This window comes from Staurois parvus, unplaced genomic scaffold, assembly GCF_062004578.1.
Source record: "Staurois parvus isolate SC_StPar_1 unplaced genomic scaffold, SC_StPar_1.0 ptg001731l, whole genome shotgun sequence".
NCBI lineage: Eukaryota > Metazoa > Chordata > Amphibia > Anura > Ranidae > Staurois > Staurois parvus.
Genome location: NW_028319527.1, coordinates 633,029 through 657,611, shown reverse-complemented (window position 1 = coordinate 657,611; position 24,583 = coordinate 633,029). Strand labels below are relative to the sequence as shown.

The 24,583-nt window shown below is 49.6% G+C and overlaps 1 protein-coding gene across 1 annotated transcript; it reads left to right on the top strand.

The window, feature by feature from the left end:
- The first annotated feature begins 3,518 nt into the window (after positions 1–3,518).
- Positions 3,519–16,183, top strand: MTHFSD (methenyltetrahydrofolate synthetase domain containing). The gene is made up of 7 exons (XM_089663615.1): positions 3,519–3,626; positions 4,371–4,484; positions 4,794–4,907; positions 5,932–6,022; positions 9,115–9,227; positions 10,495–10,620; positions 13,655–16,183. The coding sequence occupies exons 2-7, from the start codon at positions 4,404–4,406 to the stop codon at positions 14,123–14,125; spliced, it is 996 nt and encodes a 331-aa protein (XP_089519741.1). The 5' UTR covers positions 3,519–3,626; positions 4,371–4,403; the 3' UTR covers positions 14,126–16,183.
- Positions 16,184–24,583: the final 8,400 nt, after the last annotated feature.

Below are 24,583 nucleotides of genomic sequence, written 5' to 3'. Positions count from 1 at the left end.
CCGATTTCCCCCCCCATCCCTGCCACCGATTTTCCCCCCCCCATCACTGCCACCGATTTCCCCCCCCCCCCATCACTGCCACCGATTTCCCCCCCCCCCCCCATCACTGCCACCGATTTCCCCCCCCCCCCATCACTGCCACCGATTTTCCCCCCCCCCCCATCACTGCCACCGATTTCCCCCCCCCCATCACTGCCACCGATTTCCCCCCCCCCATCACTGCCACCGATTTCCCCCCCCCCATCACTGCCACCGATTTCCCCCCCCCCCCCATCACTGCCACCGATCTTCCCCCCCCATCACTGCCACCGATTTCCCCCCCCCATCACTGCCACCGATTTCCCCCCCCCCCCATCACTGCCACCGATTTCCCCCCCCCCATCACTGCCACCGATCTTCCCCCCCCCATCACTGCCACCGATCTTCCCCCCCCCCCATCACTGCCACCGATTTCCCCCCCCCCATCACTGCCACCGATTTCCCCCCCCCATCACTGCCACCGATCTTCCCCCCCCCATCACTGCCACCGATTTCCCCCCCCCATCACTGCCACCGATTTCCCCCCCCCCCATCACTGCCACCGATTTCCCCCCCCCCATCACTGCCACCGATTTTTTTCCCCCCCCCATCACTGCCACCGATTTTCCCCCCCCCATCACTGCCACCGATTTCCCCCCCCCCCCATCACTGCCACCGATTTCCCCCCCCCCCCCCATCACTGCCACTGATTTTCCCCCCCCCCCCCATCACTGCCACTGATTTCCCCCCCCCCCCCATCACTGCCACTGATTTTCCCCCCCCCCCATCACTGCCACTGATTTCCCCCCCCCATCACTGCCACTGATTTCCCCCCCCCCCATCACTGCCACTGATTCCCCCCCCCCCATCACTGCCACTGATTTCCCCCCCCCCCCATCACTGCCACTGATTTCCCCCCCCCCATCACTGCCACTGATTTCCCCCCCCCCATCACTGCCACTGATTTCCCCCCCCCATCACTGCCACTGATTCCCCCCCCCCATCACTGCCACTGATTCCCCCCCATCACTGCCACTGATTCCCCCCCCCCCATCACTGCCACTGATTCCCCCCCCCCATCACTGGCCCCGATTCGCCCCCCCCCCCCACTGGCCCCGATTAAACCCCCACCCCCCCCCCCGGCACTGGCCCCGATTCGCCCCTGGCACTGGCCCCGATTCGCCCCCCCCCCCCCCACTGGCCCCGATTCGCCCCCCACCCCCGGCACTGGCCCCGATTCGCCCCCCACCCCCCCACCCCCGGCACTGGCCCCGATTCGCCCCTGGCACTGGCCCCGATTCGCCCCCCACCCCCCCCCCCGGCACTGGCCCCGATTCGCCCCCCACCCCCCCCGGCACTGGCCCCGATTCGCCCCCACCCCCCCCGGCACTGGCCCCGATTCGCCCCCCCCGGCACTGGCCCCGATCGCCCCCCCCGGCACTGGCCCCGATTCGCCCCCCCCGGCACTGGCCCCGATTCGCCCCCCCCGGCACTGGCCCCGATTCGCCCCCCCCGGCACTGGCCCCGATTCGCCCCCCCCGGCACTGGCCCCGATTCGCCCCCCCCGGCACTGGCCCCGATTCGCCCCCCCCGGCACTGGCCCCGATTCGCCCCCCCGGCACTGGCCCCGATTTGCCCCCCACCCCCCCCTCCGGCACTGGCCCTGATTCTTCCTTCCCCCCCCCCCCCCAGCACTGGCCCTGATTCTTCCTTTCCCCCCCCGGCACTGGCCCTGATTCTTCCTTTCCCCCCCCGGCACTGGCCCTGATTCTTCCTTCCCCCCCCCCCGGCACTGGCCCTGATTCTTTCCCCCCCCCCGGCACTGGCCCTGATTCTTCCTTTCCCCCCCCCCGGCACTGGCCCTGATTCTTCCTTTCCCCCCCCCCGGCACTGGCCCTGATTCTTCCTTTTCCCCCCCCCGGCACTGGCCCTGATTCTTCCTTTTCCCCCCCCGGCACTGGCCCTGATTCTTCCTTTCCCCCCCCCCCCCCCGGCACTGGCCCTGATTCTTCCTTTCCCCCCCCCCCCGGCACTGGCCCTGATTCTTCCTTTTCCCCCCCCCCCCGGCACTGGCCCTGATTCTTCCTTTCCCCCCCCCCCCCCGGCACTGGCCCTGATTCTTCCTTTCCCCCCCCCCCCCCCGGCACTGGCCCTGATTCTTCCTTTCCCCCCCCCCCGGCACTGGCCCTGATTCTTCCTTTCCCCCCCCCCCGGCACTGGCCCTGATTCTTCCTCCCCCCCCCCCCCGGCACTGGCCCTGATTCTTCCTTCCCCCCCCCCGGCACTGGCCCTGATTCTTCCTTTTTCCCCCCCCGGCACTGGCCCTGATTCTCCCCCCCCCCCCCCCCCCCAGCACTGGCCCTGATTCTTCCTTCCCCCCCCCCCCCCCCCCAGCACTGGCCCTGATTCTTCCTTCTCCCCCCCCCCCCCCCCCCAGCACTGGCCCTGATTCTTCCTTCTCCCCCCCCCCCCCCCCCCCCCAGGCACTGGCCCCGATTCTTTCTTCTCCCCCCCCCCCCCAGCACTGGCCCCAATTCTTTCTTCTCCCCCCCCCCCCCCCCCCCAGCACTGGCCCCGATTCTTCCTCCTCCCCCCCCCCCCCCCCAGCACTGGCCCCGATTCTTCCTTCTCCCCCCCCAGCACTGGCCCTGATTCTTCCTTCTTCCCCCCCCCCCCCCCGCACTGGCCCTGATTCTTCCTTCCCCCCCCCCCCCCCCAGTACTGCCACTGATTCCCCCCAAGCACTGGTTCTGATTGCCCCCCCCAGCACTGGCCCTGATTCTTCCTTCTCCCCCCCCCCCCCCAGCACTGGCCCTGATTCTTCCTTTTTCCCCCAGCACTGGCCCTGATTCTTCCTTCCCCCCCAGTACTGCCACTGATTCCCCCCCAGCACTGGTTCTGATTGCCCCCCCCCCCAGCACTGGCCCTGATTCTTCCTTTTCCCCTGGCACTGGCCCTGATTCTTCCCCCCCCCCCCAGTACTGGCCCTGATTCTTCCTTTCTTTCTCCCCCCCCCCCCGCACTGCTACTGACCCTAACCACACCCCCTGCTCAGTACTGCTATCCAACCCCCCCCCCCCCCCCCCCAGTACTGCCACTGATTCCCCCCCAGCACTGGTTCTGATTGCCCCCCCCAGCACTGGCCCTGATTCTTCCTTCTCCCCCCCCCCCCCCCCAGCACTGGCCCTGATTCTTCCTTTTCCCCCCAGCACTGGCCCTGATTCTTCCTTCCCCCCCAGTACTGCCACTGATTCCCCCCCAGCACTGGTTCTGATTGCCCCCCCCCCCAGCACTGGCCCTGATTCTTCCTTTTCCCCTGGCACTGGCCCTGATTCTTCCCCCCCCCCCCCCCAGTACTGGCCCTGATTCTTCCTTTCTTTCTCCCCCCCCCCCGCACTGCTACTGACCCTAACCACACCCCCTGCTCAGTACTGCTATCCAACCCCCCCCCCAGTGTCTCCAGCATATAATGCCACTGATCTCTCTCCCCCCTCCCTCTCTCAGGTTGCAGTAAGTGGGACATCCGGCAGAAGGTTTGGGATTATATAGAGAAGAATAATCTGGCTGATTTTCCCCGCCCCGTCCACCATCACATCCCCAACTTCAAGGTAACCCCCCCCCTCCTTTACCCCCAGTCAAGACATATTTCATATTAGATGGGGCAGGGAAGGGTTAAAGGATAAGTTCACCTTTTAGGCAAAAATAATAAATGCACATTATTATTTTTTTTTTGCAGTTGTGAACGAGTGACGTGGCCGTGTGGGCGGAGCCCCGCATGCCCGCGCTGTTTTCAAATCTGACAGTACAGGAGAAGTCTCCCCGTACTATCTGTCAGAGGAGGGGGGGGATGCTGCACTCTGGGAGCATGTTATATGTTACATCCTAAAAACAGGTGGAAAGGTGAACTTATCCTTTACAGCCCCTGCTAGCTGAGCCTCCATCATTGAAAGAACTGTAGTCCAATGAATGAAATGGGCGGGGCCAGGGACAGGCTGTGGAGGAAAGCGCTTAGATGATGCTGGACGTCCTCCAGCCAGGAAATGAGGCGGAGCTCTATCTGACTTGCTGCAGCTTCTAATGCACATTGTGGGAAGCTCACAGTGTGCAGTGAGATTAGAGAAAGTTCATTATTGGGTTTCACATTAATTAAAGAATATTTATATCAAGTATATGGGTTTTTTTCTCTGTATCTCCTGTCGGTGTCCAGGGGGCCGCACAAGCTTGTAAGAGGTTGAGGGTCTTACGGGAGTTCCAGGGGGCGATGAACATTAAGATAAACCCCGACGCACCGCAGAAGAACGCACGCTTCCTCACGCTGGAAGTAAGTAACCGACTTTTACCTCTCTGTCTAGAATTCCTGGCAAGCTGGCCAGAACATCACCTCCATGGGGGTCTTCCAAGCTACGGGGGAGGTGAAGGTGGACCCCGACAAGCCCCTTGAAGGCGTGAGACTGGCGGTTCTGCAGGTACGGTGAGCCAGGATCCATGTCTATATACCGGAAATATGCGTCTATCTCCGCTGCGAGTAGAAGATCTCTGATTCTCAGCTCCATCTAGTGGCCATAATGCGATATTTCTGGAAAATACCACATTATGGCCATTAGGTGGCGCTGATGATCACAGCAAATTTTTGTTATAAATGAATGGCAAAGAGTTGACCAATAAGTTCAAGTACTGCATAACCTGAGGGGGATGGGCAGGCAATTCACTGGCCTTTAGAACTACAAGTCCCATCATGCACTTTGGAATGATATCCGTCTCTTCCTTGTCTGCAGGCTCAGAAGACGTTGTTGGTTCCTACACCTCGCCTCCGCACTGGCCTCTTCAACAGGATCACCCCTCCCCCTGGGGCCACCAAAGAGGTTCTGAGGATCTGCTCCACCTCACAGGTAGGACGACCCTTAAATCCGACCTCCTGCCTCCCCTTCAGTCTTGCACAGTTGTACCGCCTCCTCTCCTGGACTGAAATGCCTTACTCTGATTTCACTGCACACTGTGAGCTTCTCACAATGTGCATTAGAAGCTGCAGCAAGTCAGAGAGGGCTCCGCCTCATTTCCTGGCTGGAGGTCCTCCAGCATCATCTAAGCCCTCTCCTCCCCAGCCTGACCCGCCTATTTCATTGGATATCAGTTCTTTCAGTCATGAAGGCTCAGCATGTGGGCATTCCTGCAGCCATTGAGAAATACTGTGCGAGCTGTGATTGGTCACAGCTTGTCACATGGTACAAGGCTGTTGTGAATAGCCCTGTACCATGTGATCTCTGTGATCATTCACAGATTTCACTAATAGTAAGCAATGATGTCAGAAGTGACATCTTGCTTACTACTATTCATGTGATCACTGATTGGCCAATCCGTGATCACATGATCGGGTGATCACTGATTGGGCAATCAGTGATCGGTGTTCCACTGTGTCCAGAGGACATGGCAGGCACCGGATCGCTGTGCCGCGCGTTCCCAGGGAGTGTGCACAGGCAGGGAAACAGGAGAACGTTTATAAACGGCCACCCGCCCCTGCACTGCTCCTGTCCGGCCATTTATGTACATGGGCCGGACGGGAAGTGGTTAATGGAAATGGAGAAAAAAAACTGAAAAAAGAAACAATAATATTTAGAGAGATACAATGTTACTTTGTATCTTTATTGGTGAAACAAGCCCATAGCAGGAATGTAAGGATTTCTTTGCCCTGGTTCTCTTACTATGGAACAGTCAGTATTGTGATGTCACAGTGATGTCATAATGTAATGCTGTGACGCCTTCTATACATTTCTGTGCTCTTGTAATGCATTTTTTTCCAGCACAGAAAGATTTGTAGTTTCCCCCAAATAACATGGGTTGTTATGTGTCTTCTGCACGCAGGTATTTCTTCTTCTCTAATTCTCCTGTGTGATGTATTGATTTTCTTATTTGCAGGGAGTGCGGGATTACAGCGTCCCCCTGGGGCTGGACGATGCAGTGCAGGTGAATCTGGTGGTGGTGGGTTCCGTGGCAGTGTCAGAAAAAGGTAATCGCCCAGTTCTTCCTCCATGATGCCACCCATAACTGGAGTAGTCCTGTGTAGGTATTTGGCTCCATTCACACTTGTGCAACTTGTCATGTGACATCAAAGTTCCATGCCAAGTTTTCAATGGCATCCATTCAAATTGGTGCGACTTAAAGTTGCAGCGACTTTGGAAAGCTTCCTGCACTCCAGAGAGTGTAAAGTCGGATCAAAGTGGCATTTCCAAAGTTGCACAGGAATTCATGCGACTTTGGAATCATGCAAGTGTGAATGGAGTATTAAGGTGGAAAGTAACATGGAGAGTGGAATCCTGATCTCCATCACCAGTGAGAGCCGAAAAGATTGTAATGTCTTTTCCAAGCCGTACTGCTCTATGTGGCTTTCATGCATCCACCGGTTCAGGCTGCACACTGCCACATCGCTATGTACTTTCTCTTTTTTTTTTTTTTTCTTTTTATATTTAACAAGTTGCCGCCCAGCCTATAGCCAGATGGCGGCCGGGCGAACAGCTCGTCCCTCCGGGTGGACGCCATATGGCGTCCTTTCAGGCAAGCGCAGTGCGCCTGCCCTCAGTGCCGCTCTGCGGCGTGATCTGTCACCGGCCGTGTACCTCGGACACAGCCAATGACAAATCTGTGTACCGGCCCGTTGCCAGTACCATGTCACCTGCTGTGACCAATCACAGCAGGTCACATGACAGTTGTATACAATGGATGGCTTCCTTTCATGCCATCCATTGTATACAAGTGTGTCTAGCTGTGAATGGTCACAGCGATCACAGGCACAAGCTGGGCCAATCACAGCCCATCTGTGTCATGTGATTAGCCGCGGCCAAATCACAGCTAAGCACAAAAAAAAAACCCTGAATGAATCGATGTCATTCAGGTAAATGCTTGTTTACAGCAAAGTAATTATTTTCTATAAGCAAATTGTGTGTAAAAAAAAAAAAAAAAATACTGATCACTTCCCCAAAGTAGTACAATGTTACTATGGTAACATTATACTACTTTGGTCATAGTGAAATATGAAAAAAAACAAAAAAGAAATTTTAATAAAAAAAATTTAAAACGAAAAAATTGTCAATTTTTTTTTTTTTTCGTACGGTCACCAGTCAGTGTCCCTGATCACCGCCATGCCAGTTATATGATGACTGCACTGGTGACAGTATGTAAAAAAAAAAATAGTAAATTTTTTTTAATTTTTCAAAAAATTATGACAAAAAAATTGCAACTTCAAAAAACTCGCCATGCCTCTTATGAAGTACGTCAGACTGTCTACTCTGGGAAAAGTGGTCATTTGGGGGATATCTGTACCGTTATGACATTTGGGGGGATATCTGTACCTTTCTGACATTTGGGGGGATATCTGTACGGTTCTGACATTTGGGGGATATCTGTACCGTTCTGACCTTTTTGGGGGGGATATCTGTACCGTTCTGACCTTTTGGGGGGGATATCTGTACCGTCCTGACCTTTAGGGGGGATATCTGTACCGTCCTGACCTTTTGGGGGGGATATCTGTACCGTCCTGACCTTTTGGGGGGGATATCTGTACCGTCCTGACCTTTTGGGGGGGATATCTGTACCGTCCTGACCTTTTGGGGGGGGATATCTGTACCGTCCTGACCTTTTGGGGGGGGATATCTGTACCGTCCTGACCTTTTGGGGGGGATATCTGTACCGTCCTGACCTTTTGGGGGGGGGATATCTGTACCGTCCTGACCTTTTGGGGGGGGATATCTGTACCGTCCTGACCTTTTGGGGGGGGATATCTGTACCGTCCTGACCATTTGGGGGATATCTGTACTGTTCTGACATTCTTGGACCTCAAGAAATTAGATTGGCTGTCAGTACTTCAGGATTGATCAATATTCAGATCTATCCCATAGTTTGTGAACTCTATAACTTTCCTACAAACTAAATAATACATCCTAATTTGGGTTATTTTCACCAAAGACATGTAGCAGAATACATCTCGGCCTAAATTTATGAAGAACAATTATTTATTTGCAAACTTTTATAACAGAAAGAAAAACGTGTGTTTTTTTTCAAAATTTTCTGTCTTTTATTTGTTAATTTAGCAAAAAATAAAAACCCCAGTGGTGATTAAATACCACCAAAAGAAAGCTCTAGTTGTGTGAAGAAAATGATAAAATTTTAGTTTGAATGACAATTGCGCGGTCATACAACATTGTACCCAAAGTGTGAGAGCGCTGAAAACTGGCCTGGGCAGGAAGGCGGTAAATGTGCCCGGTATGGAGGCGGGTAAACTGAAGATCAGAAAGTCTGACCCTTTTCCAGAGATCACATGATCATGTGTTTAGGCCTTCTGACATGTGACTAGCACTGAAGGGAGCCTTACTACAGCAGCATTTCACCAGGAAAGGTATTTAACCCTTTGTGTTACTCTAGTACAGTGTGTTATTTTAGGCTTCATTCACATGGCTGCACTATAGCGTACCCCCTTGGAAGTGCTGTGTTTGCCTGTACTGGGATGCACAGAAGTTCCATGCAGACAGTCCCATCCATATCAATTAGGACACAGCTGCTGCTTCTGAATTGACAGTTGCACGGCCTGAATGCGGCTGTTGGGTTGGGAGCAGCAGCTGTATCCCAATTGAAATGAATAGGACCGCCTACAGAGGGATGCATGGAACACCTGTGCAGCACCCATGCGGGCAAACACAGACAGACGCTGTAGTATGCCTATGTGAATGAGCCCTTAAAGAGGGACTCTGGGCATTTTGCTGCCTGTTCTCGAACCCCCCCACCCCCCCCCCCCCATCTCCATGGTTTTAAAGGGTAACTCCACTTTCATGGGGGGAAGCGAATTAAAGAAACTATATAGCACATAAAACTGGTACACAAGTCATATTGTAATTGAATGGTATTAAAATATTATCTTTCCTTTTAAAATCTGCAGCTCTGTAGTTTTCTGTAGAATGCAATATGGCTACCTGGAGGTGTTCAGTACGGGGGGAAGGGGGGGAATTGTAAACTTTCCAAAAATTTTTTTTTACTTTGAGTTCTCCTTTAAGTCCGGTAGTCTGTCTGCTCCACCCCACTCAGTTTGGTAACTTCCTCTATACTTCTCAGGGTGGCGGATCGGAAAAGGAGAGGGGTATGCGGACATGGAATACGCCATGATGGTGGCTATGGGGGCGGTGACGGATCAGACCATCATAGTCACGGTTGTTCATGACTGTCAGGTGAGCGAGATGTTTAAAAGGAACCCATCTTTGGGAAATATTGTTTAAAGCTGTACTGAACCCAAGGACAACATGTAATATAGTGCAGAATACCAGTCCTCAGACCAAGTGACTGCAGTCGTTTTCTTTTTGCAGGCTAAGAACTATTTCAGCATATTGGATCCTGCCAGTTCATGTGCGCTGACCTGAAACACTTTCTGTTATCAACATCCTTCAGTAAACTACTAATTCCACCCCCCCCCCCCCAATCTTAAAAAAAAAAAAAAAAGAGATGAAAAGAGGCAGATGTTTTTAAGTCCAGCCATACTGACAACTACGGCTCTCTTAATAAATACATACAGATAGGGTTGTCACTTTAGGACAGGAAGTGTGTTACTGGGGGGGGATCACCAGCTGGAAATAAAGTCGGTGGGGGGAGTTGTGTAGAACCTGAAAAAAGATAACTAGTGCAGACACCTAGGGCTGCTATTAGAAATCATGGGGTCCTCTACAGCTTACATGACAGGGCCCCAAACACCCCCCTGCAACCCCCCATTCCATATTACTGAGCACTCATGCATCTTCCAATACACCTCACTCTACATCCCCTTCACCCCACATTCTGCACCCCTGAATCCCCCATTACCTATTACTCTACACTAATGCTTTCTCCAGTACACCTCACTCTGCACCCCCCGTATCCCCCGACACACTGCTCATATTTGGGCTCTTCCCAGCTCCAGGATTTTGAGTGAAGCGTCACCTGGATAGGTTGCGCCTACTGGCCCCTGGGGCCCTTTCTGTAGTTATTGCTATGGCGCCTTCTGCACTGCTCACAGTTGATCTTTTCCATGCAGAGAGCTCCTCTGGGCAGTGCCCCCAGCCAGGGGTGCGTAGGCAAGGATGAGGAGTGTGGGGGGGGGGACTTAGAGTCCCGTGCTAGCCTGATAGGATCTGGGCATGGGGGCTGAGGGCTGCCTGTCCCCCCCCCCCCCCCCCCCCCCCCCCCCACACCAGCAGCCCAGCAGATGCCATGTTTGAGGATTGGCAAGCTGCAATATAAGACATTTTTGGTTTGGTGTTTAAACTGAAATTTGATGAAGATGTGGTTGCAGGAGCGGGATTGTGTGTGGTGTTGTGTTTTTGTTCCCTTCATGTGTTCTTGTCTGTGTTTTGTAGTACGGGGGGTGGGGGGGGGGGGGTACACCCTACGTGATCTTCTGGTAAAGCTGTGCTATCTGTACAAGCATTAATTGGCCCGTGTTGACTTGTATTTCTGCTTTCTAAGGTGCTCGATTTCCCGGAGGAGCTGCTGGGTGACCATGACCTGACAGTAGACTACATCCTGACACCCACGCGGGTCATAAAGACAGACTGCACTCGCCCCAAGCCAAAGGGGATCATATGGTCCAAGGTCTGTTGTGTTTGTTTATGAACAAGAAGACAGAATTTGATGCAATATTTTTTAGGAAGTCAGGTTAAAAAAGACGCCCACTGCGTTCAGGCAAAAGACATGGCTCACCAGCCTCCCCTTCAGTCTTGCACAGTTGTACCGGCTCCTCCCCTTCAGTCCTGCACAGTTGTACCGGCTCCTCCCCTCCAGTCTTGCACAGTTGTACCGGCTCCTCCCCTCCAGTCTTGCACAGTTGTACCGGCTCCTCCCCTCCAGTCTTGCACAGTTGTACCGGCTCCTCCCTTCCAGTCTTGCACAGTTGTACCGGCTCCTCCCCTCCAGTCTTGCACAGTTGTACCGGCTCCTCCCCTCCAGTCTTGCACAGTTGTACCGGCTCCTCCCCTCCAGTCTTGCACAGTTGTATCGGCTCCTCCCCTTCAGTCTCGCACAGTTGTATCGGCTCCTCCCCTTCAGTCTCGCACAGTTGTATCGGCTCCTCCCCTTCAGTCTCGCACAGTTGTATCGGCTCCTCCCCTTCAGTCTCGCACAGTTGTATCGGCTCCTCCCCTTCAGTCTCGCACAGTTGTATCGGCTCCTCCCCTTCAGTCTCGCACAGTTGTATCGGCTCCTCCCCTTCAGTCTCGCACAGTTGTATCGGCTCCTCCCCTTCAGTCTCGCACAGTTGTATCGGCTCCTCCCCTTCAGTCTCGCACAGTTGTATCGGCTCCTCCCCTTCAGTCTCGCACAGTTGTATCGGCTCCTCCCCTTCAGTCTCGCACAGTTGTATCGGCTCCTCCCCTTCAGTCTCGCACAGTTGTACCGGCTCCTCCCCTTCAGTCTCGCACAGTTGTACCGGCTCCTCCCCTTCAGTCTCGCACAGTTGTACCGGCTCCTCCCCTTCAGTCTCGCACAGTTGTACCGGCTCCTCCCCTTCAGTCTCGCACAGTTGTACCGGCTCCTCTCCAGGACTGAAATGGCTTACTCTGATTTCACTGCACACTGTGAGCTTCTCACAATGTGCATTAGAAGCTGCAGCAAGTCAGAGCTCTGCCTCATTTCCTGGCTGGAGGATGTTTAGCATCATCTAGCCCTTTCATCGCCAGCCTGACTATCCCTGGCCCACCCCTTTCATTCACTGGATTTCAGTTCTTTGAATCATGAAGGCTCGGCGTCACATGTGGATGTTACCTATGGCAGCTTGCAGGTAAATGCAACCTGCCTAGGAATGCCTACCTCCAGACCAGTGTTTCTCAACCTTTTTTCAGTCAAGGCACCCTTTAAAATTATGGACAGTCTTGAGGCACCCCATTCTAAAATGTTTGTTATAACACAACACAGCAACATCCACACATGTAGGACACCCAATATTAGAGGGGATTTATTCTTCCAAAGCAAATACACCTTTGCACACTGGTACTGACTAGTATTCCAGTGTTTCTCTTCTCCCTCATTTTTCTTCCATCACTGAGCTAATGTGACCCCAGCACTGATGGAGAGGGGCAGGGGACAGTCAAACTAGGATGCTGTGCAGGCAGCTGACATCCTCCTTATCAACTGATGATGTCATTGGTTGTCGGGATGCCGGCAGCTAGAAAGTCATAATGGTGCACAATGAAAACCTGTGGCTTTGTGTAATTAAAAGGCAAGCTTGCTCCATCCACTGGCTTGTATACAATTTTGGGCAATTTTTAGACATTTTACCAAGGCACCCCTGAAGAAACCTCAACGCACCACAGGGTGCTTGGGCACCCTGGTTGAGAAAGGCTGCTCCAGCCCAACAAGTTCTAGAACACAGAAGGATATGGGTGTGATAACTGCTAGACAACAAAGGAGGTATGAGCATGAAAGCTGCAAGAAAATTAGGGGGGGTATTGGCATGAACACTGCTAGACAACAAGGGGGTTATAGGCCTGAAAACTGCTAGGATTCAGGATAGGTATGGGCAAAATACCTGCTAGACAATTGTAGTGTATGGTCATGAACACCGCTAGACAAGACAATGGAAGGAAAGATTCTGGACATGGGTATGGGCATGAAAACCTCTAGACCACAGTAGGGTGGGGGTGTAAAAACTGCTAGGCAACAGCGTGGTATAGATTGTAAGCTCTCACGGGCAGGGCCTCTCATCCCTCCTGTATTAATTCGTATTGTAATTGTACTCTCTGCCCTTATGTTGCGCTGCGTAAACTGTAGGCTCTATATAAATCCTGTATAATAATATAGACACAAAAGCTGCTAGGATTTAGGGGAGAAATGGGCAAAACACCTTCTAGACAGCCGTAGGGATATGGTCATGAACACTGCTAGACAACAAGGGGGTTATGGGCCTGAAAACTGCTAGGATTCAGTGTAGGTGTGGGAAAAATACCTTCCAGACAACCGTAGGGTATGGGCATGAACACTGCTAGACAGCAAGGGAATTATGTGCCTGAAAACTGCTGATTCAGTGTAGGTATGGGCAAAATACCTTCCAGACAACCGTAGGGTATGGGCATGAACACTGCTAGACAGCAAGGGGGTTATGGGCTTGAACACTACTGATTCAGTGTAGGTATGGGCAAAATACCTTCTAGACAACCGTAGGGTATGGGCATGAACACTGCTAGACAACAAGGGGGTTATGGGCCTGAAAACTGCTAGGATTCAATGCAGGTATGGAAAAAAATACCTTCTAGACAACTGTAGGGTATGGTCATGAACACCGCTAGACAAGACAATGGGGGGGTTGGGCATGTAAAATGCTAAAGGAGGGTATGGGCATGAAAACATCTAGACAACAGTAGGGTAGGGGTGTGAAAACTGCTAGACAACAGGGTGGTATAGTCATGAAAACTGCTAGGATTTAGGGGAAGAATGGGCAAAATACCTTCTAGACGGCAGTAGGGAATGATCATGAACACCGCTAGACAGTGGAGGGTATGGAATTAAAAACTGCTCGGCAACAAGGGGGTATTGCAATGAAAATGGCTAAACTGGAGGGTATGGGCATAAAAACTTCTAGACAACGGTAAATTGGGTATGAAATTTTTTTTTTTTTTTTTTTTGTCTTGGGTAGATAAGCCATGAGATGATGAAGAAAATTCCGATCCTGAAGAAACTTTGGGACAAAGAACGGCGTTTAGGGAAGGATGTGACGCTAAAAGATGAACCGGATTCTTCAATGAAGAACACCGATCATACCTCCACCTCTCTACACAGCAATAGAGAGGCTCTCCCTTCTCCTGTACGACCGAAGGCAGCACCCACCGACCGCAGAGACAGATCCACTGTCTACATCGGCGATATCCCTTCCACTACACGGGTCAGCGAACTGAAGAGTATACTGAGGAGCCGGAACGCCGTCCCCTTCCACCTCACCTGGCAGGGAGGCCAGCGCAGAGCCTTTCTGAACTACAGTGACCCCACCCAGGCGGCACTTGTGCTGGAAAAGCTGGAGGGATTAAATATTGAGGGTCACCCTGTAAGGGTGGAAATGGCTAGAGGTCAGCGGAGCAGAGGTGGCCTAGGTGAAGAGCAGAGGAAGTAAGCCAGGAAATTGGTGCATCTTATTGGCTGCCTACAGGTTGCATTGCTGAAGTTGGTGCATACTGGCCTATAAGAGCACCCGCAGCTTTAGCCACATCCTGTGCACTGTGTGGGTGGATGAGGTGTGTTTTGGTACAACGTGCACGTGCCGTTATGAGCAGCAGTGTAATTGCATTCTTTAGTTTTTTTATCCAGGTATTGTTGCACCTCGACCCCACCCCCTGCTGGAAGTTATTTAGTGATCCTGGAAAATGCCTGCTGGTAATGGTGGAGCACACTCTGTGGATTCTCATATACACAAGAGTGATGTAAAAAAGAGTGCTAAGAAGTTGTTTGTTTTTTTGTATGCCTCTTCAATGAAGAACACTGATCTTACCTCCACCTCTCTACACAGCAATAGAGAGGCTCACCCTTCTCCTGTGTGACTGAAGCCAGCACCCACCGACCGCAGAGAGCTCCGTGGTCTGCCTCAACCCCACCCCCTGCTGGAAGTTATTTAGTGATCCTGGAAAACTCCTGCTGGTAATGGTGGAGCACACTCTGTGGATTCTCATATACACAAGAGTGATGTAAAAAAGAGTGCTAAGAAGTTGTGGGTTTTTTTTGGGTTTTTTTGTTTGTTTATTTATGCCGTAGCTTCAGAAAGTACACTCCCACTGTCCTCCTGTGGAGCAGAAGCCTAGCCTTACTTCTTTTTTCTTCCTCCTTCCTCTTCCTCCCCCCTCTTCTTCCTCCCTTTTTTTTTTTTTTTTCTACCTACACTTGTCAGAAGTCCTCTACTGTGTTGAAACTGATTACTCTCAATTCCCAGAAACTTTGTGACTTCATGTTATAACCCTTTCAAACTGCACAATTTATCTTGAACCCTCCTCTTCAGTCACCATTTACCCCTTCTGTTCCCGATCCGCACTGTCACTGGCCCGTCTCCCACAGATTTCAGTTATTTCTGCCATCTATCATTTTTGCTCTTCGACATATGAGGTTATGATATTTAGGGCTGGTGAAAGTGACTGTACTGCTTTTTCCAAGCATCATATGAAAGAACACACAGCTGGGATCCCTTTTAGATGTGCATGCCTGCTGGCGATTGGGTGCTGTGGACTTTAGCTGTGCAGTCAGGTGATCAGTTGCTTGATTACACTCTAAGAGTTTGTTTATACCATGTCTGTTGTGCTATGCAAACATAGAGGCTCAGGGACTTAATGCAGGGATGGTGGGAGTTTCTCTTGATGGTTACAGGTGTGTAGACCCAGGAACTCACCACAGTAATGGTGGGAACCCCTCATAATGCACACAGCAGGTGTACAGACCTAGAAACTTGGTACAGGGATGGTGGTGGAAACTCTTCATAATGGGCCACAGCAGGTGTACAGACCCAGCAACTCAGCACAGGGATGATGGGAATCACTCATACTGGGCACAGCGGGTGCACAGACCTGGTAATTCAGTGCAGGGATGGTGGGAACTCCTCACAATGAGCCCAGCAGGGGTACAGGCCCAGGAAATCTATGCTGGGATAGTGGGAACCCCTCATAGTGGACGCAGCGGGTGTACAGACCTGGGAACTCTGTGCAGGGATAGTGGGAAGGCCTCATAGTGAGCTCAGCGGGTGTACAGACGCAAGAACGTGGTGAGCGCTCACTAATAGTCCCCAATATGCAAAAGCTGTCAAGTAGTATAACTGCTGCATCCACCAAAAGCTGAAATAATTATTTTGAGTGGACCGACCATTTAGTATATGTCTAAAAAGTTACTTTTTTGCTTTCTGTTTTTTTTGTTTGCAATAATTGCACTGCTAGAGTTTTCCTTTTCCAAAGATGGGTTAGTAGGCGTGTTGGGTTAGGTGAGCTATGGATGGATGGATGGATGGATATTTTTCTCCTATAGATCTGATTTCCTGTGGTTTTTTTTTTTTGTTATTTTTTTTTGTAGTTCTGACTTTATAATGTATTTATTGTTTTGGAAGAAGATTCTGGTTTAGGTTTCATTCAATAGATTGTCTGCTAATAAAAGTTTTACTTTAAATGTCAAAGTCAGAAAGTATATTAAAAACCCACAATTGTCTATTTTTCATTTGATCTTCAGCCACAAAAATTTTCATTTAAATATACGCCTCAGTAGCCACAATAGATATAAATCCGCGTTGGGTGCACCAAATGACTTTGTAAAGCCAGATATTGCCTTGTATAAGTAGCAGTGACATCAGCACTATGCAGTACATAGATTGTACAGAGAGTAAAATTGTGGGAGGGGCCCAGCAGCCTCCGCCCACTACAGGCTGCCTGAAGAAAACTACAAGAGGGGGCGGAGACAAGACCAGTCACCCTGCACAAAGAGAGAGAGCAGCAGTGAGCGGTCTGTATTACAGGAAGTCTCAAACTGGATTACTTCACAGATCTGGAAAAAATACAGAAAGCTCACCGAGATTCAAGAAGAATACACGGCTGGATTTAGAATAATATTGGTTCATTCAGGAGGTCAGTGTTAAGTTGCTCAATCATGGTCACTCTCCTATCTGGGAAATCTTTTATCAGATCAAAGTAAAATATTTATCATTGCTGCTTATTGATAAAGACGGCTTGCTCTTTTAACTACTTGCCGACCGCAGATAGCCGAATGACGGCTGCACTGCGGCCGGCCAGTTCTGGGTAGGCGTCATATGACATCCTCACAGAACACGCTCTCCTGCGCGCCCCTGGGGGCGTGCACCCGGCGATCTTGATCGCTGTGTCCTATGGACACAGCTGATCACGTGATGTGGTAAAAGGCCAATCACAGCGGCCTTTTACCACGTGATCAGCCGTGTCCAATGACACGCTGATCACCGGGAAATGCAATTGCCGGTTCTCTGCTGCACTTTCCTCACACTGTCAGATCGTGAGGAAAGTACTGCCGAGAACCGGCAGTTGTTAGAGCAGGGATCGGCACCGATCATCAGGGCACTGATGATCAGTTCCCAGCAGTGCCACCCACAAGTTCCGCCCACCTGTGCCCACTAGCTCCGCCCACCTGTGCCCAGCAGTGCATCCACTCAGCAGTGTCACACAAGTGTGCCCAGCAGTGCTGCCAGTCAGTGGCATCAGTCAGTGCCCAGCGATTGTGCCAGTGCCCAGTAGTGCTGCCAGTCAATGCCCAGCAGTGCCACCAGTCAGTGCCCAGCAGTGATGCCAGTCAGTGCTGTCTATCAGTAGCCATCAGTGCCACCTATCTGTGACACCTCATTAGTGCCGCCTATCCGTGCCACTCCGTTAGTGCTGCCTATCAGTGCCCATCAGTGCTGCCTCATCAACGCACATCAGTGAAGGAGAAAAATTACCTGTTTGAAAAATTTGATATTATATTAGAAACAAAGAAACTTTTTTTTTTTTTTTCTTCAAATGTTTTGCAATTTTTTTGTTTATAGCGCAAAAAGAAAAGCGCCCAGCGGCAATTAAATACCACCAAAAGAAAACCCTTTTTGTGAGAAAAAAATGATAAAAATTTCATATGGGTACAATTTTGCATGACCGCGCAATTGTCAATCAAAGTGCGACAGCGCTGAAAGCTGAAAATTGGCATGGTAAAGAGGGGGGTATAAGTGCCCGGTAGGCAAGTGGTTAAAGGAAAATTGGTGCAATTTTTCACACATGATAGACATTAACTGAATGAGCTTCAGAAATTCAATTTTTGATGCAACGTTCACATTTTTGCTATTCCATAGTTTGATGAATAGAGTGGTCGACTCCTTCCTCTTGGACCTCTAATTAATAAATATGACCTATTTATAATATGAACATCTCACACCTTAGAGCAGCCTTGAGGCTGATATACCAAAGCATGTAGTACACGCTCACGCGATAAACTGAAGCTTCACTTTAACCGCTTGTATGCCAAAGTTTGTTTATAAATGGCCTGGCATACAAGGGGTTAAAACAAGCTCACATTTGCTACTGCAGACCTGAGCATGGTACTGATTTTTAAGCCGGTTGGCTGGTTTCAAGTAAAAGTGATCCGGGCAGCTGTAGAGCCACCTGATCACCTTTTTTTTTTTTTTTTAGTACAGAGAACGTTCTGCCCCCCCCCCCCCCCCCCCCCCATCCTCAGCAGATTTAAATACAACAACAAATTGAAGATCAAACTCTTAACACTTTATAATGATTTACAGCAAACAGTTTTGTTCTTTGTTGGGATAAAGGTTTTACATAAAAACTGATCATTAAACGTGTATATTAAATCCCACGCCACCACCTATAGTCTGCTTCTAATAATGGGTGGCTGCTAGCAAAAAAAAGTGTCCCCACCAATCAATCAATACATCAATAAATATATTGCTGCACCTCCCTAAAGTGCAAAAAACCTTCTCAGAGATTCATATATATATATATATCGTAGAGAAAAAGTGCTATTACTAGCAAAGTGCAGGTGCAAATATAATCATCCCCCACATTTACCCAAACAATAAATAAATCACCTAGAAATTCAAACAAATATTGAAGTGCTATTCTTACCCCCGGTTCACATATATGCAGCCGTGTGGGCCGCGTTTTGCACGTCACGAGAGCCCATTCATTTGAATGGACTCCCGTGCCCCGTGACACGCTGGGAAAGAAATCCCTGCACTACTTTTGAAAACGCAGCCCGCACGGGAACCTCGCTTCCCAGTATGGTTGCGTTTTCCAGTGCAGGCATTAGAACTAATGGCACTCGCCCGCGGGTCTGCATTTCTCTGTGTGGGTGGTGCAGCTGCACCGATTTTCATGCGGATCCGCAGCGGCACCACCCGCACAGATCTGAACCGGGGGTCAAAGTGCATATAATTTATGAAGAAGGTCCATAGGTACATGCAATTTATAAATTAAAGTCCATTTCCAAACTCATGCATAGATGCATTATCCACCATTCAAAATCCACGCTTACCTCCGCTAGCACTCTTTCTCTAGGAGATATATATATGAATTTATGAGTTTTTTTGCACTTTAGGCAGGCTCAGCAATGTATTTTTGGATGTATTGAAAAGCTGATCATTGTAAGCACCCCTGCCAGTGTTAAATGGTTTGTTTCATCCTTGCAAACTGATACACTCTGCTGGAGAGCTTCTGCTTCTGAAAAGCAACAAACTTGCTGGCTGGATGAAAATAGAAGAAAAAAGCCTAAAAAGAAAACAAATGCAGCCGTCACATCTAAGAATTGATAAACTGCAATATAATAAATGTTTGCTTTTGGGTTCAATACTGCTTTAAAGAAATTATAGCTAAAATGAGTTTAGCATTCACAAATGTGTCCAACGAATGTTAATAGAACCTTGAGTGTCACCCTAGTAGAATTGTTCAGTCTGGTGGTTTATGAAAGTATATCTGTAGATTTGAATGCAGCACGGAAGGGTTGGAACCCCTGTCTGGTTTTCAGCTTTGGAGTTCTCACCAGGCCAGTAATAGAGGGGATCTGTTCTGGTGTCAGATAGGAGTGGATTTTCCTCGCTTTGGAGAAATGTCATTCCACTTCCTGTTGTGTCCCTGGGACAGGAGGTAAGGGGGAAATGTCTTGAGGGGGCACAGCAAAAAGAAAAGAAAACCTGACAGGGGGTCTAATCCATCTGCACTCAAAAAAACGAAAAAATAATACATTTCGCTGGCCCCTCTTCTCAGGGGTCAGTTCTACTTTTCTTTCAATATGACACATTTTTGGGGCTTTTTTTCTCCACGTTCTAATTGCAGTTGGGATAATCAAATTTTACAAAATCTTTGTTCATTTTTTCTTCCTGTACACTGTAGAAGGTCGAAGTGAAGTAAGATTTGGGTATATACCACAAATGCTGCCAATCAAGTGTTTTCTATATACGTCCTCGTGTTTTATTTTCAGCAATTTTATTTTTTTCTTTTTCTTCCTCTTCACCATAAATGGAATTTTCACAAGGATAAAACTCCGCTTTGATTCCCAGTGCAGCCCGGAGGTCAGGAGCGAATACCTTCCACTCTGCTACCAAAATACTGTGCTACCTCTGGGAGTAAAGGAGGACATAGGGCTCTCTGCAGTACAGCTTCAATCGTTAGGCCTGAGTGCTGCCACAAGAGGGCCAGGCCTTTAGCACTGTGTGAGCTCCGTCCTGGAGCTGGGGGGTTCCAGCAAGCAAACAGGGCAGTGGGAAACACATGGAAGATACACTACAGGTGAAACTCGAAAAATTAGAATATGGTGCAAAAGTTCATTTATTTCAGTAATGCAACTTAAAAGGTGAAACTAATATATGAGACTCATTACATGCAAAGCAAGATAGTTCAAGCCGTGATTTGTCATCATTGTGATGATTATGGCTTACAGCTCATGAACACCCCAAATCCACAATCTCAGAAAATGAAAATATTCCATGCAATCAATAAAACCAGGATTGTACATAGAACAATATCGGACCTCTGAAAAGTAGAAGCATGCATATGTACTCAGCACTTGGTTTGGGCCCCTTTTGCAGCAATTACTGCCTCAATGCGGCGTGGCATGGAAGCTATCAGCCTGTGGCACTGCTGAGGTGTTATGGAAGACCAGGATGCTTCAATAGCGGCCTTCAGCTCTTCTGCATTGTTTGGTCTCATGTCTCTCATCTTTCTCTTGGCAATGCCCCATAGATTCTCTATGGGGTTCAGGTCAGGCAAGTTTGCTAGCCAATCAAGCACAGTAATCCCACGGTCATTGAACCAGGTTTTGGTGCTTTTGGCAGTGTGGGCAGGTGCCAAGTCCTGCTGGAAAATGAAGTCAGCATCCCTATAAAGCTCGTCTGCGGAAGGAAGCATGAAGTGCTCCAAAATCTCCTGGTAGACGGCTGCGATGACCCTGGACTTAATGAAGCACAGTGGACCAACACCAGCAGATGACATGGCTCCCCAAATCAACACAGACTGTGGAAACTTCACACTGGACTTCTAGCATCTTGCAGTGTGTGCCTCTCCATTCTTCCTCCATACTCGGGGTCCTTGGGCCTCTCCATTCTTCCTCCATACTCGGGGTCCTTGGGCCTCTCCATTCTTCCTCCATACTCGGGGTCCTTGTGCCTCTCCATTCTTCCTCCATACTCGGGGTCCTTGGGCCTCTCCATTCTTCCTCCATACTCGGGGTCCTTGGGCCTCTCCATTCTTCCTCCATACTCAGGGTCCTTGGGCCTCTTCTGGTCTTCATGTTTGTAGAAGCCGTCTGCATGCCTAGGGGCTTGATTGTATACACCTGTGGCCATGGAGGGGATTGGAGGGCTGGCCCAATACTTTTGGCAATATAGTGTATTTGTTCTTTCCCTCCCAGGGGCTCAATAAGCAGATAAAATACATAGAAGCAGTTTTACCTGCTAAATTGGTGCTAGGAAGTAGAAAGTGAATGGTCTGGAGGAGGACTGGAGTCAGATGCCGGAGTGTGTAGACAGCTGGGACCAGGGGAGGAAGAGACAAGGGGGTGCACAGAGAGGCACAGGATCTGTAGCAAGAGTTCTATCCTCCTTTCTGCAGCCGACTGCTGAGACGAAGTGGAGTTGGAGGGGGGAAAGCCGCAGCTACAGGAGAGGTGCGAGGGCCACATGAAATGGCCCGGCAGGCTGGTTTTGACCCACGTGCCTTGTGTATGACAAGTATGCTAAAGGAGTTGCATTTCTGTCCATCCACTCCTAAGATTTACACAGCTCTGCCACACAGCACAGCCCTGTCTGGCAGGGGTGGAGAACTAATTTCCTCTGCTGCAGTTCAGTTACACTCACAGGTTTTGTCCTTCCCCTAGAATCATAATCACTGATTAACAGGCTGATAAGCTCAGAACTTTTATCCCAAAACATTTTGCTGTAACTGATTATAAAGTGTGAGCTAGAATATGGCTTCAACTGGTGGATCTGCTAGTACATCCAACACTCCCCTCCCCCCCCCCCAGACTGACAATGCTGCTGTCCAAAGGTGCCCCCTGTGCTCCTTCATCCAGAGTGGGGGCGCACAAATACAGGAGGTGTGTTACTGGCCATATCACCAGGTGAAAACAGAGGGGGAGGGGATTCTAATAATTGGTAAACTGAAATATATTACATTTTTGGTTTTGGGTAATATTTCTTTAAAGTGGAGTTCTAGTGAAAATCCACAAAAACTGTAGCTGCTGACTTTTAAAAGACAGCCATTCACCTGTCCCTGGATCACACGGTGCCCTCCCCCCCAACCCGTTTCACCGGCCGTCCTGCGTTCCCACCACTGGAATCTTCAGTGTGAGCAGCTGGGTGCTCGCTGCGCTATGTGAATGGTCCTGTAGTCTCCTGGGACCTGCCACATGTCCCAGAGGACTACAGTGTGGGGGGAGGGGAGGACAACTTTAATTTCTGATCGCCTAGGTGATCGCAACAGAAGTGGGAGCGAGTACCTGTCAATTTCAGGTACCCGCTTCCCCTCCCCAAAGGTGCCAATCCTTAACAGGGAGCGGGGGACCAGCCCTTAAAGCAGAACTATCTATTCAATTTGTATCAAATTAGTTCAACCTTTGTGCTTCATAGTTCAAGGTCGATCTAAAGGAGACTGTACAATCAGATTGTATAGTGTATGGTCAGCTTTAGAGTTCTCTCCAAATCAGATGTCTGCACACATGTTTAGTTTTGTAAATTAAATGCCAAACTAGCTGTCAAAAGATCATAAAAATGAATGATCCTATAGCTGTTTATCTTGAAAATCTGATTCAGCCCAAGATAAATATTCATCTTGTGTGTGGGGGCATCAAAGGTTGACAAAGCGTGGCACAGGGTGATACTGCAATATAGCTGCCTAGGCAATGTCTCCTGTGGGGGTTTTTTATCTACAGGTTGTCATAATATTGAACTGACTGTGGGTGGCGCTGTTACTTCACTGTTGGTTTTTGCAGTTTTACCTTTTTCTTTTCATCCAAATATACTATCAGCCAGGGGCGGACTGACAACTCATGGGGCCCCCAGGCAATAGGGAATCATGGGGCCCCTGTGTCCTCGCCCACACCCAAAAAAGCCTATGAAAAAGCGAATGAAAGGTACCAGGGGCATCTCATGGAGCCCCCTACTGATCCCGGGCCCTCGGGCAGTGCCCGAGTGCTCGAATGGTCAGTCTGCCCCTGCTATCAGCATCAAAGAATTGTGTGTAATATCTATGTGTATTTGTTTTATTCATATAGCTCTGATATATACCGCAGTGCTGTACAGAGAACACTGAGCCAGTCACATCAGTCTCTGCACCAGAGGAGCTTACACTCTAATGTCCCCCCCCCCCTACAGTCACACACTATTATTATACATTTATATAGCTCTGACATATACCGCAGTGCTGTACAGAGAACACTGAGCCAGTCACATCAGTCTCTGCACCAGAGGAGCTTACACTCTAATGTCCCCCCACAGTCACACACTATTATTATACATTTATATAGCTCTGACATATACCGCAGTGCTGTACAGAGAACACTAAACCAATCACAACAATCACCTGTCTGCACCAGAGGAGCTTACATGCTAATTCCCCCACCCCACAGTCATGCACAATTATTATACATTTATATAGCTCTGACATATACTGCAGTGCTGTACAGAGAACACTGAGCCAGTCACATCAGTCTCTGCACCGGAAGAGCTTACACTCTAATGTCCCCCCCACAGTCACACACTATTATTATTATACATGTATATAGCTCTGACACATACCACTGTGCTGTACAGAAAATACTGAACCAGTCATATCAGCCTCTGTGCAGAGGAGCTTACACTCTAATGCCCCCCACAATCACACAATATTATTATTATAAATGTATATATCTGACATATACCGCAGTGCTGTACAGAGTACACTAAGACAGTCACATAAGTCTCTGCACCAGAAGAGCTTACACTTTAATTCAGCCCCCTCCCCCACAGTCACAGACTATTATTATTATACATTTATATAGCTCTGACATATACCGCAGTGCTGTACAGAGAACACTGAGCCAGTCATATCAGTCTCTGCGCCAGAGGAGCTTACACTCTAATGGCCTCCCACAGTCACACACTACTATTAATATTATAATACATTTTTACATTTTTATAGCTCTGACATATACTGCAGTGCTGTACAGAGAACACTGAGCCAGTCACACCAGTTTCTGCACCAGAGGAGCTCACACTCTAATGCCCCCCCCCCCCCCCCACAGGAATACACATATTATTCATTCATTGTTAATGGCACCCCAAATGTGGAAAGCAAAGTGCACAAAAACACATGGTTAGAAACACGCATAGCTTGTAGTTCAATAACCTGCACCAGCTTCTTTGCTGCATTGTGGTGTGTAGGGCAGTCTATTGAAATGAATGGGCCGTCCTATGCGTGATGCATGAAAACATGCGTGTATTCAGTGCGCTACAACATCGTGTAAATGGGGCTTAGGATTAAAAATCTCCCATAGGACATCACTTGTCATTTTAGAACGATGCGTAGAGCACATCTGACTGTACACTGTCCCAGTGTACTGATGCAGC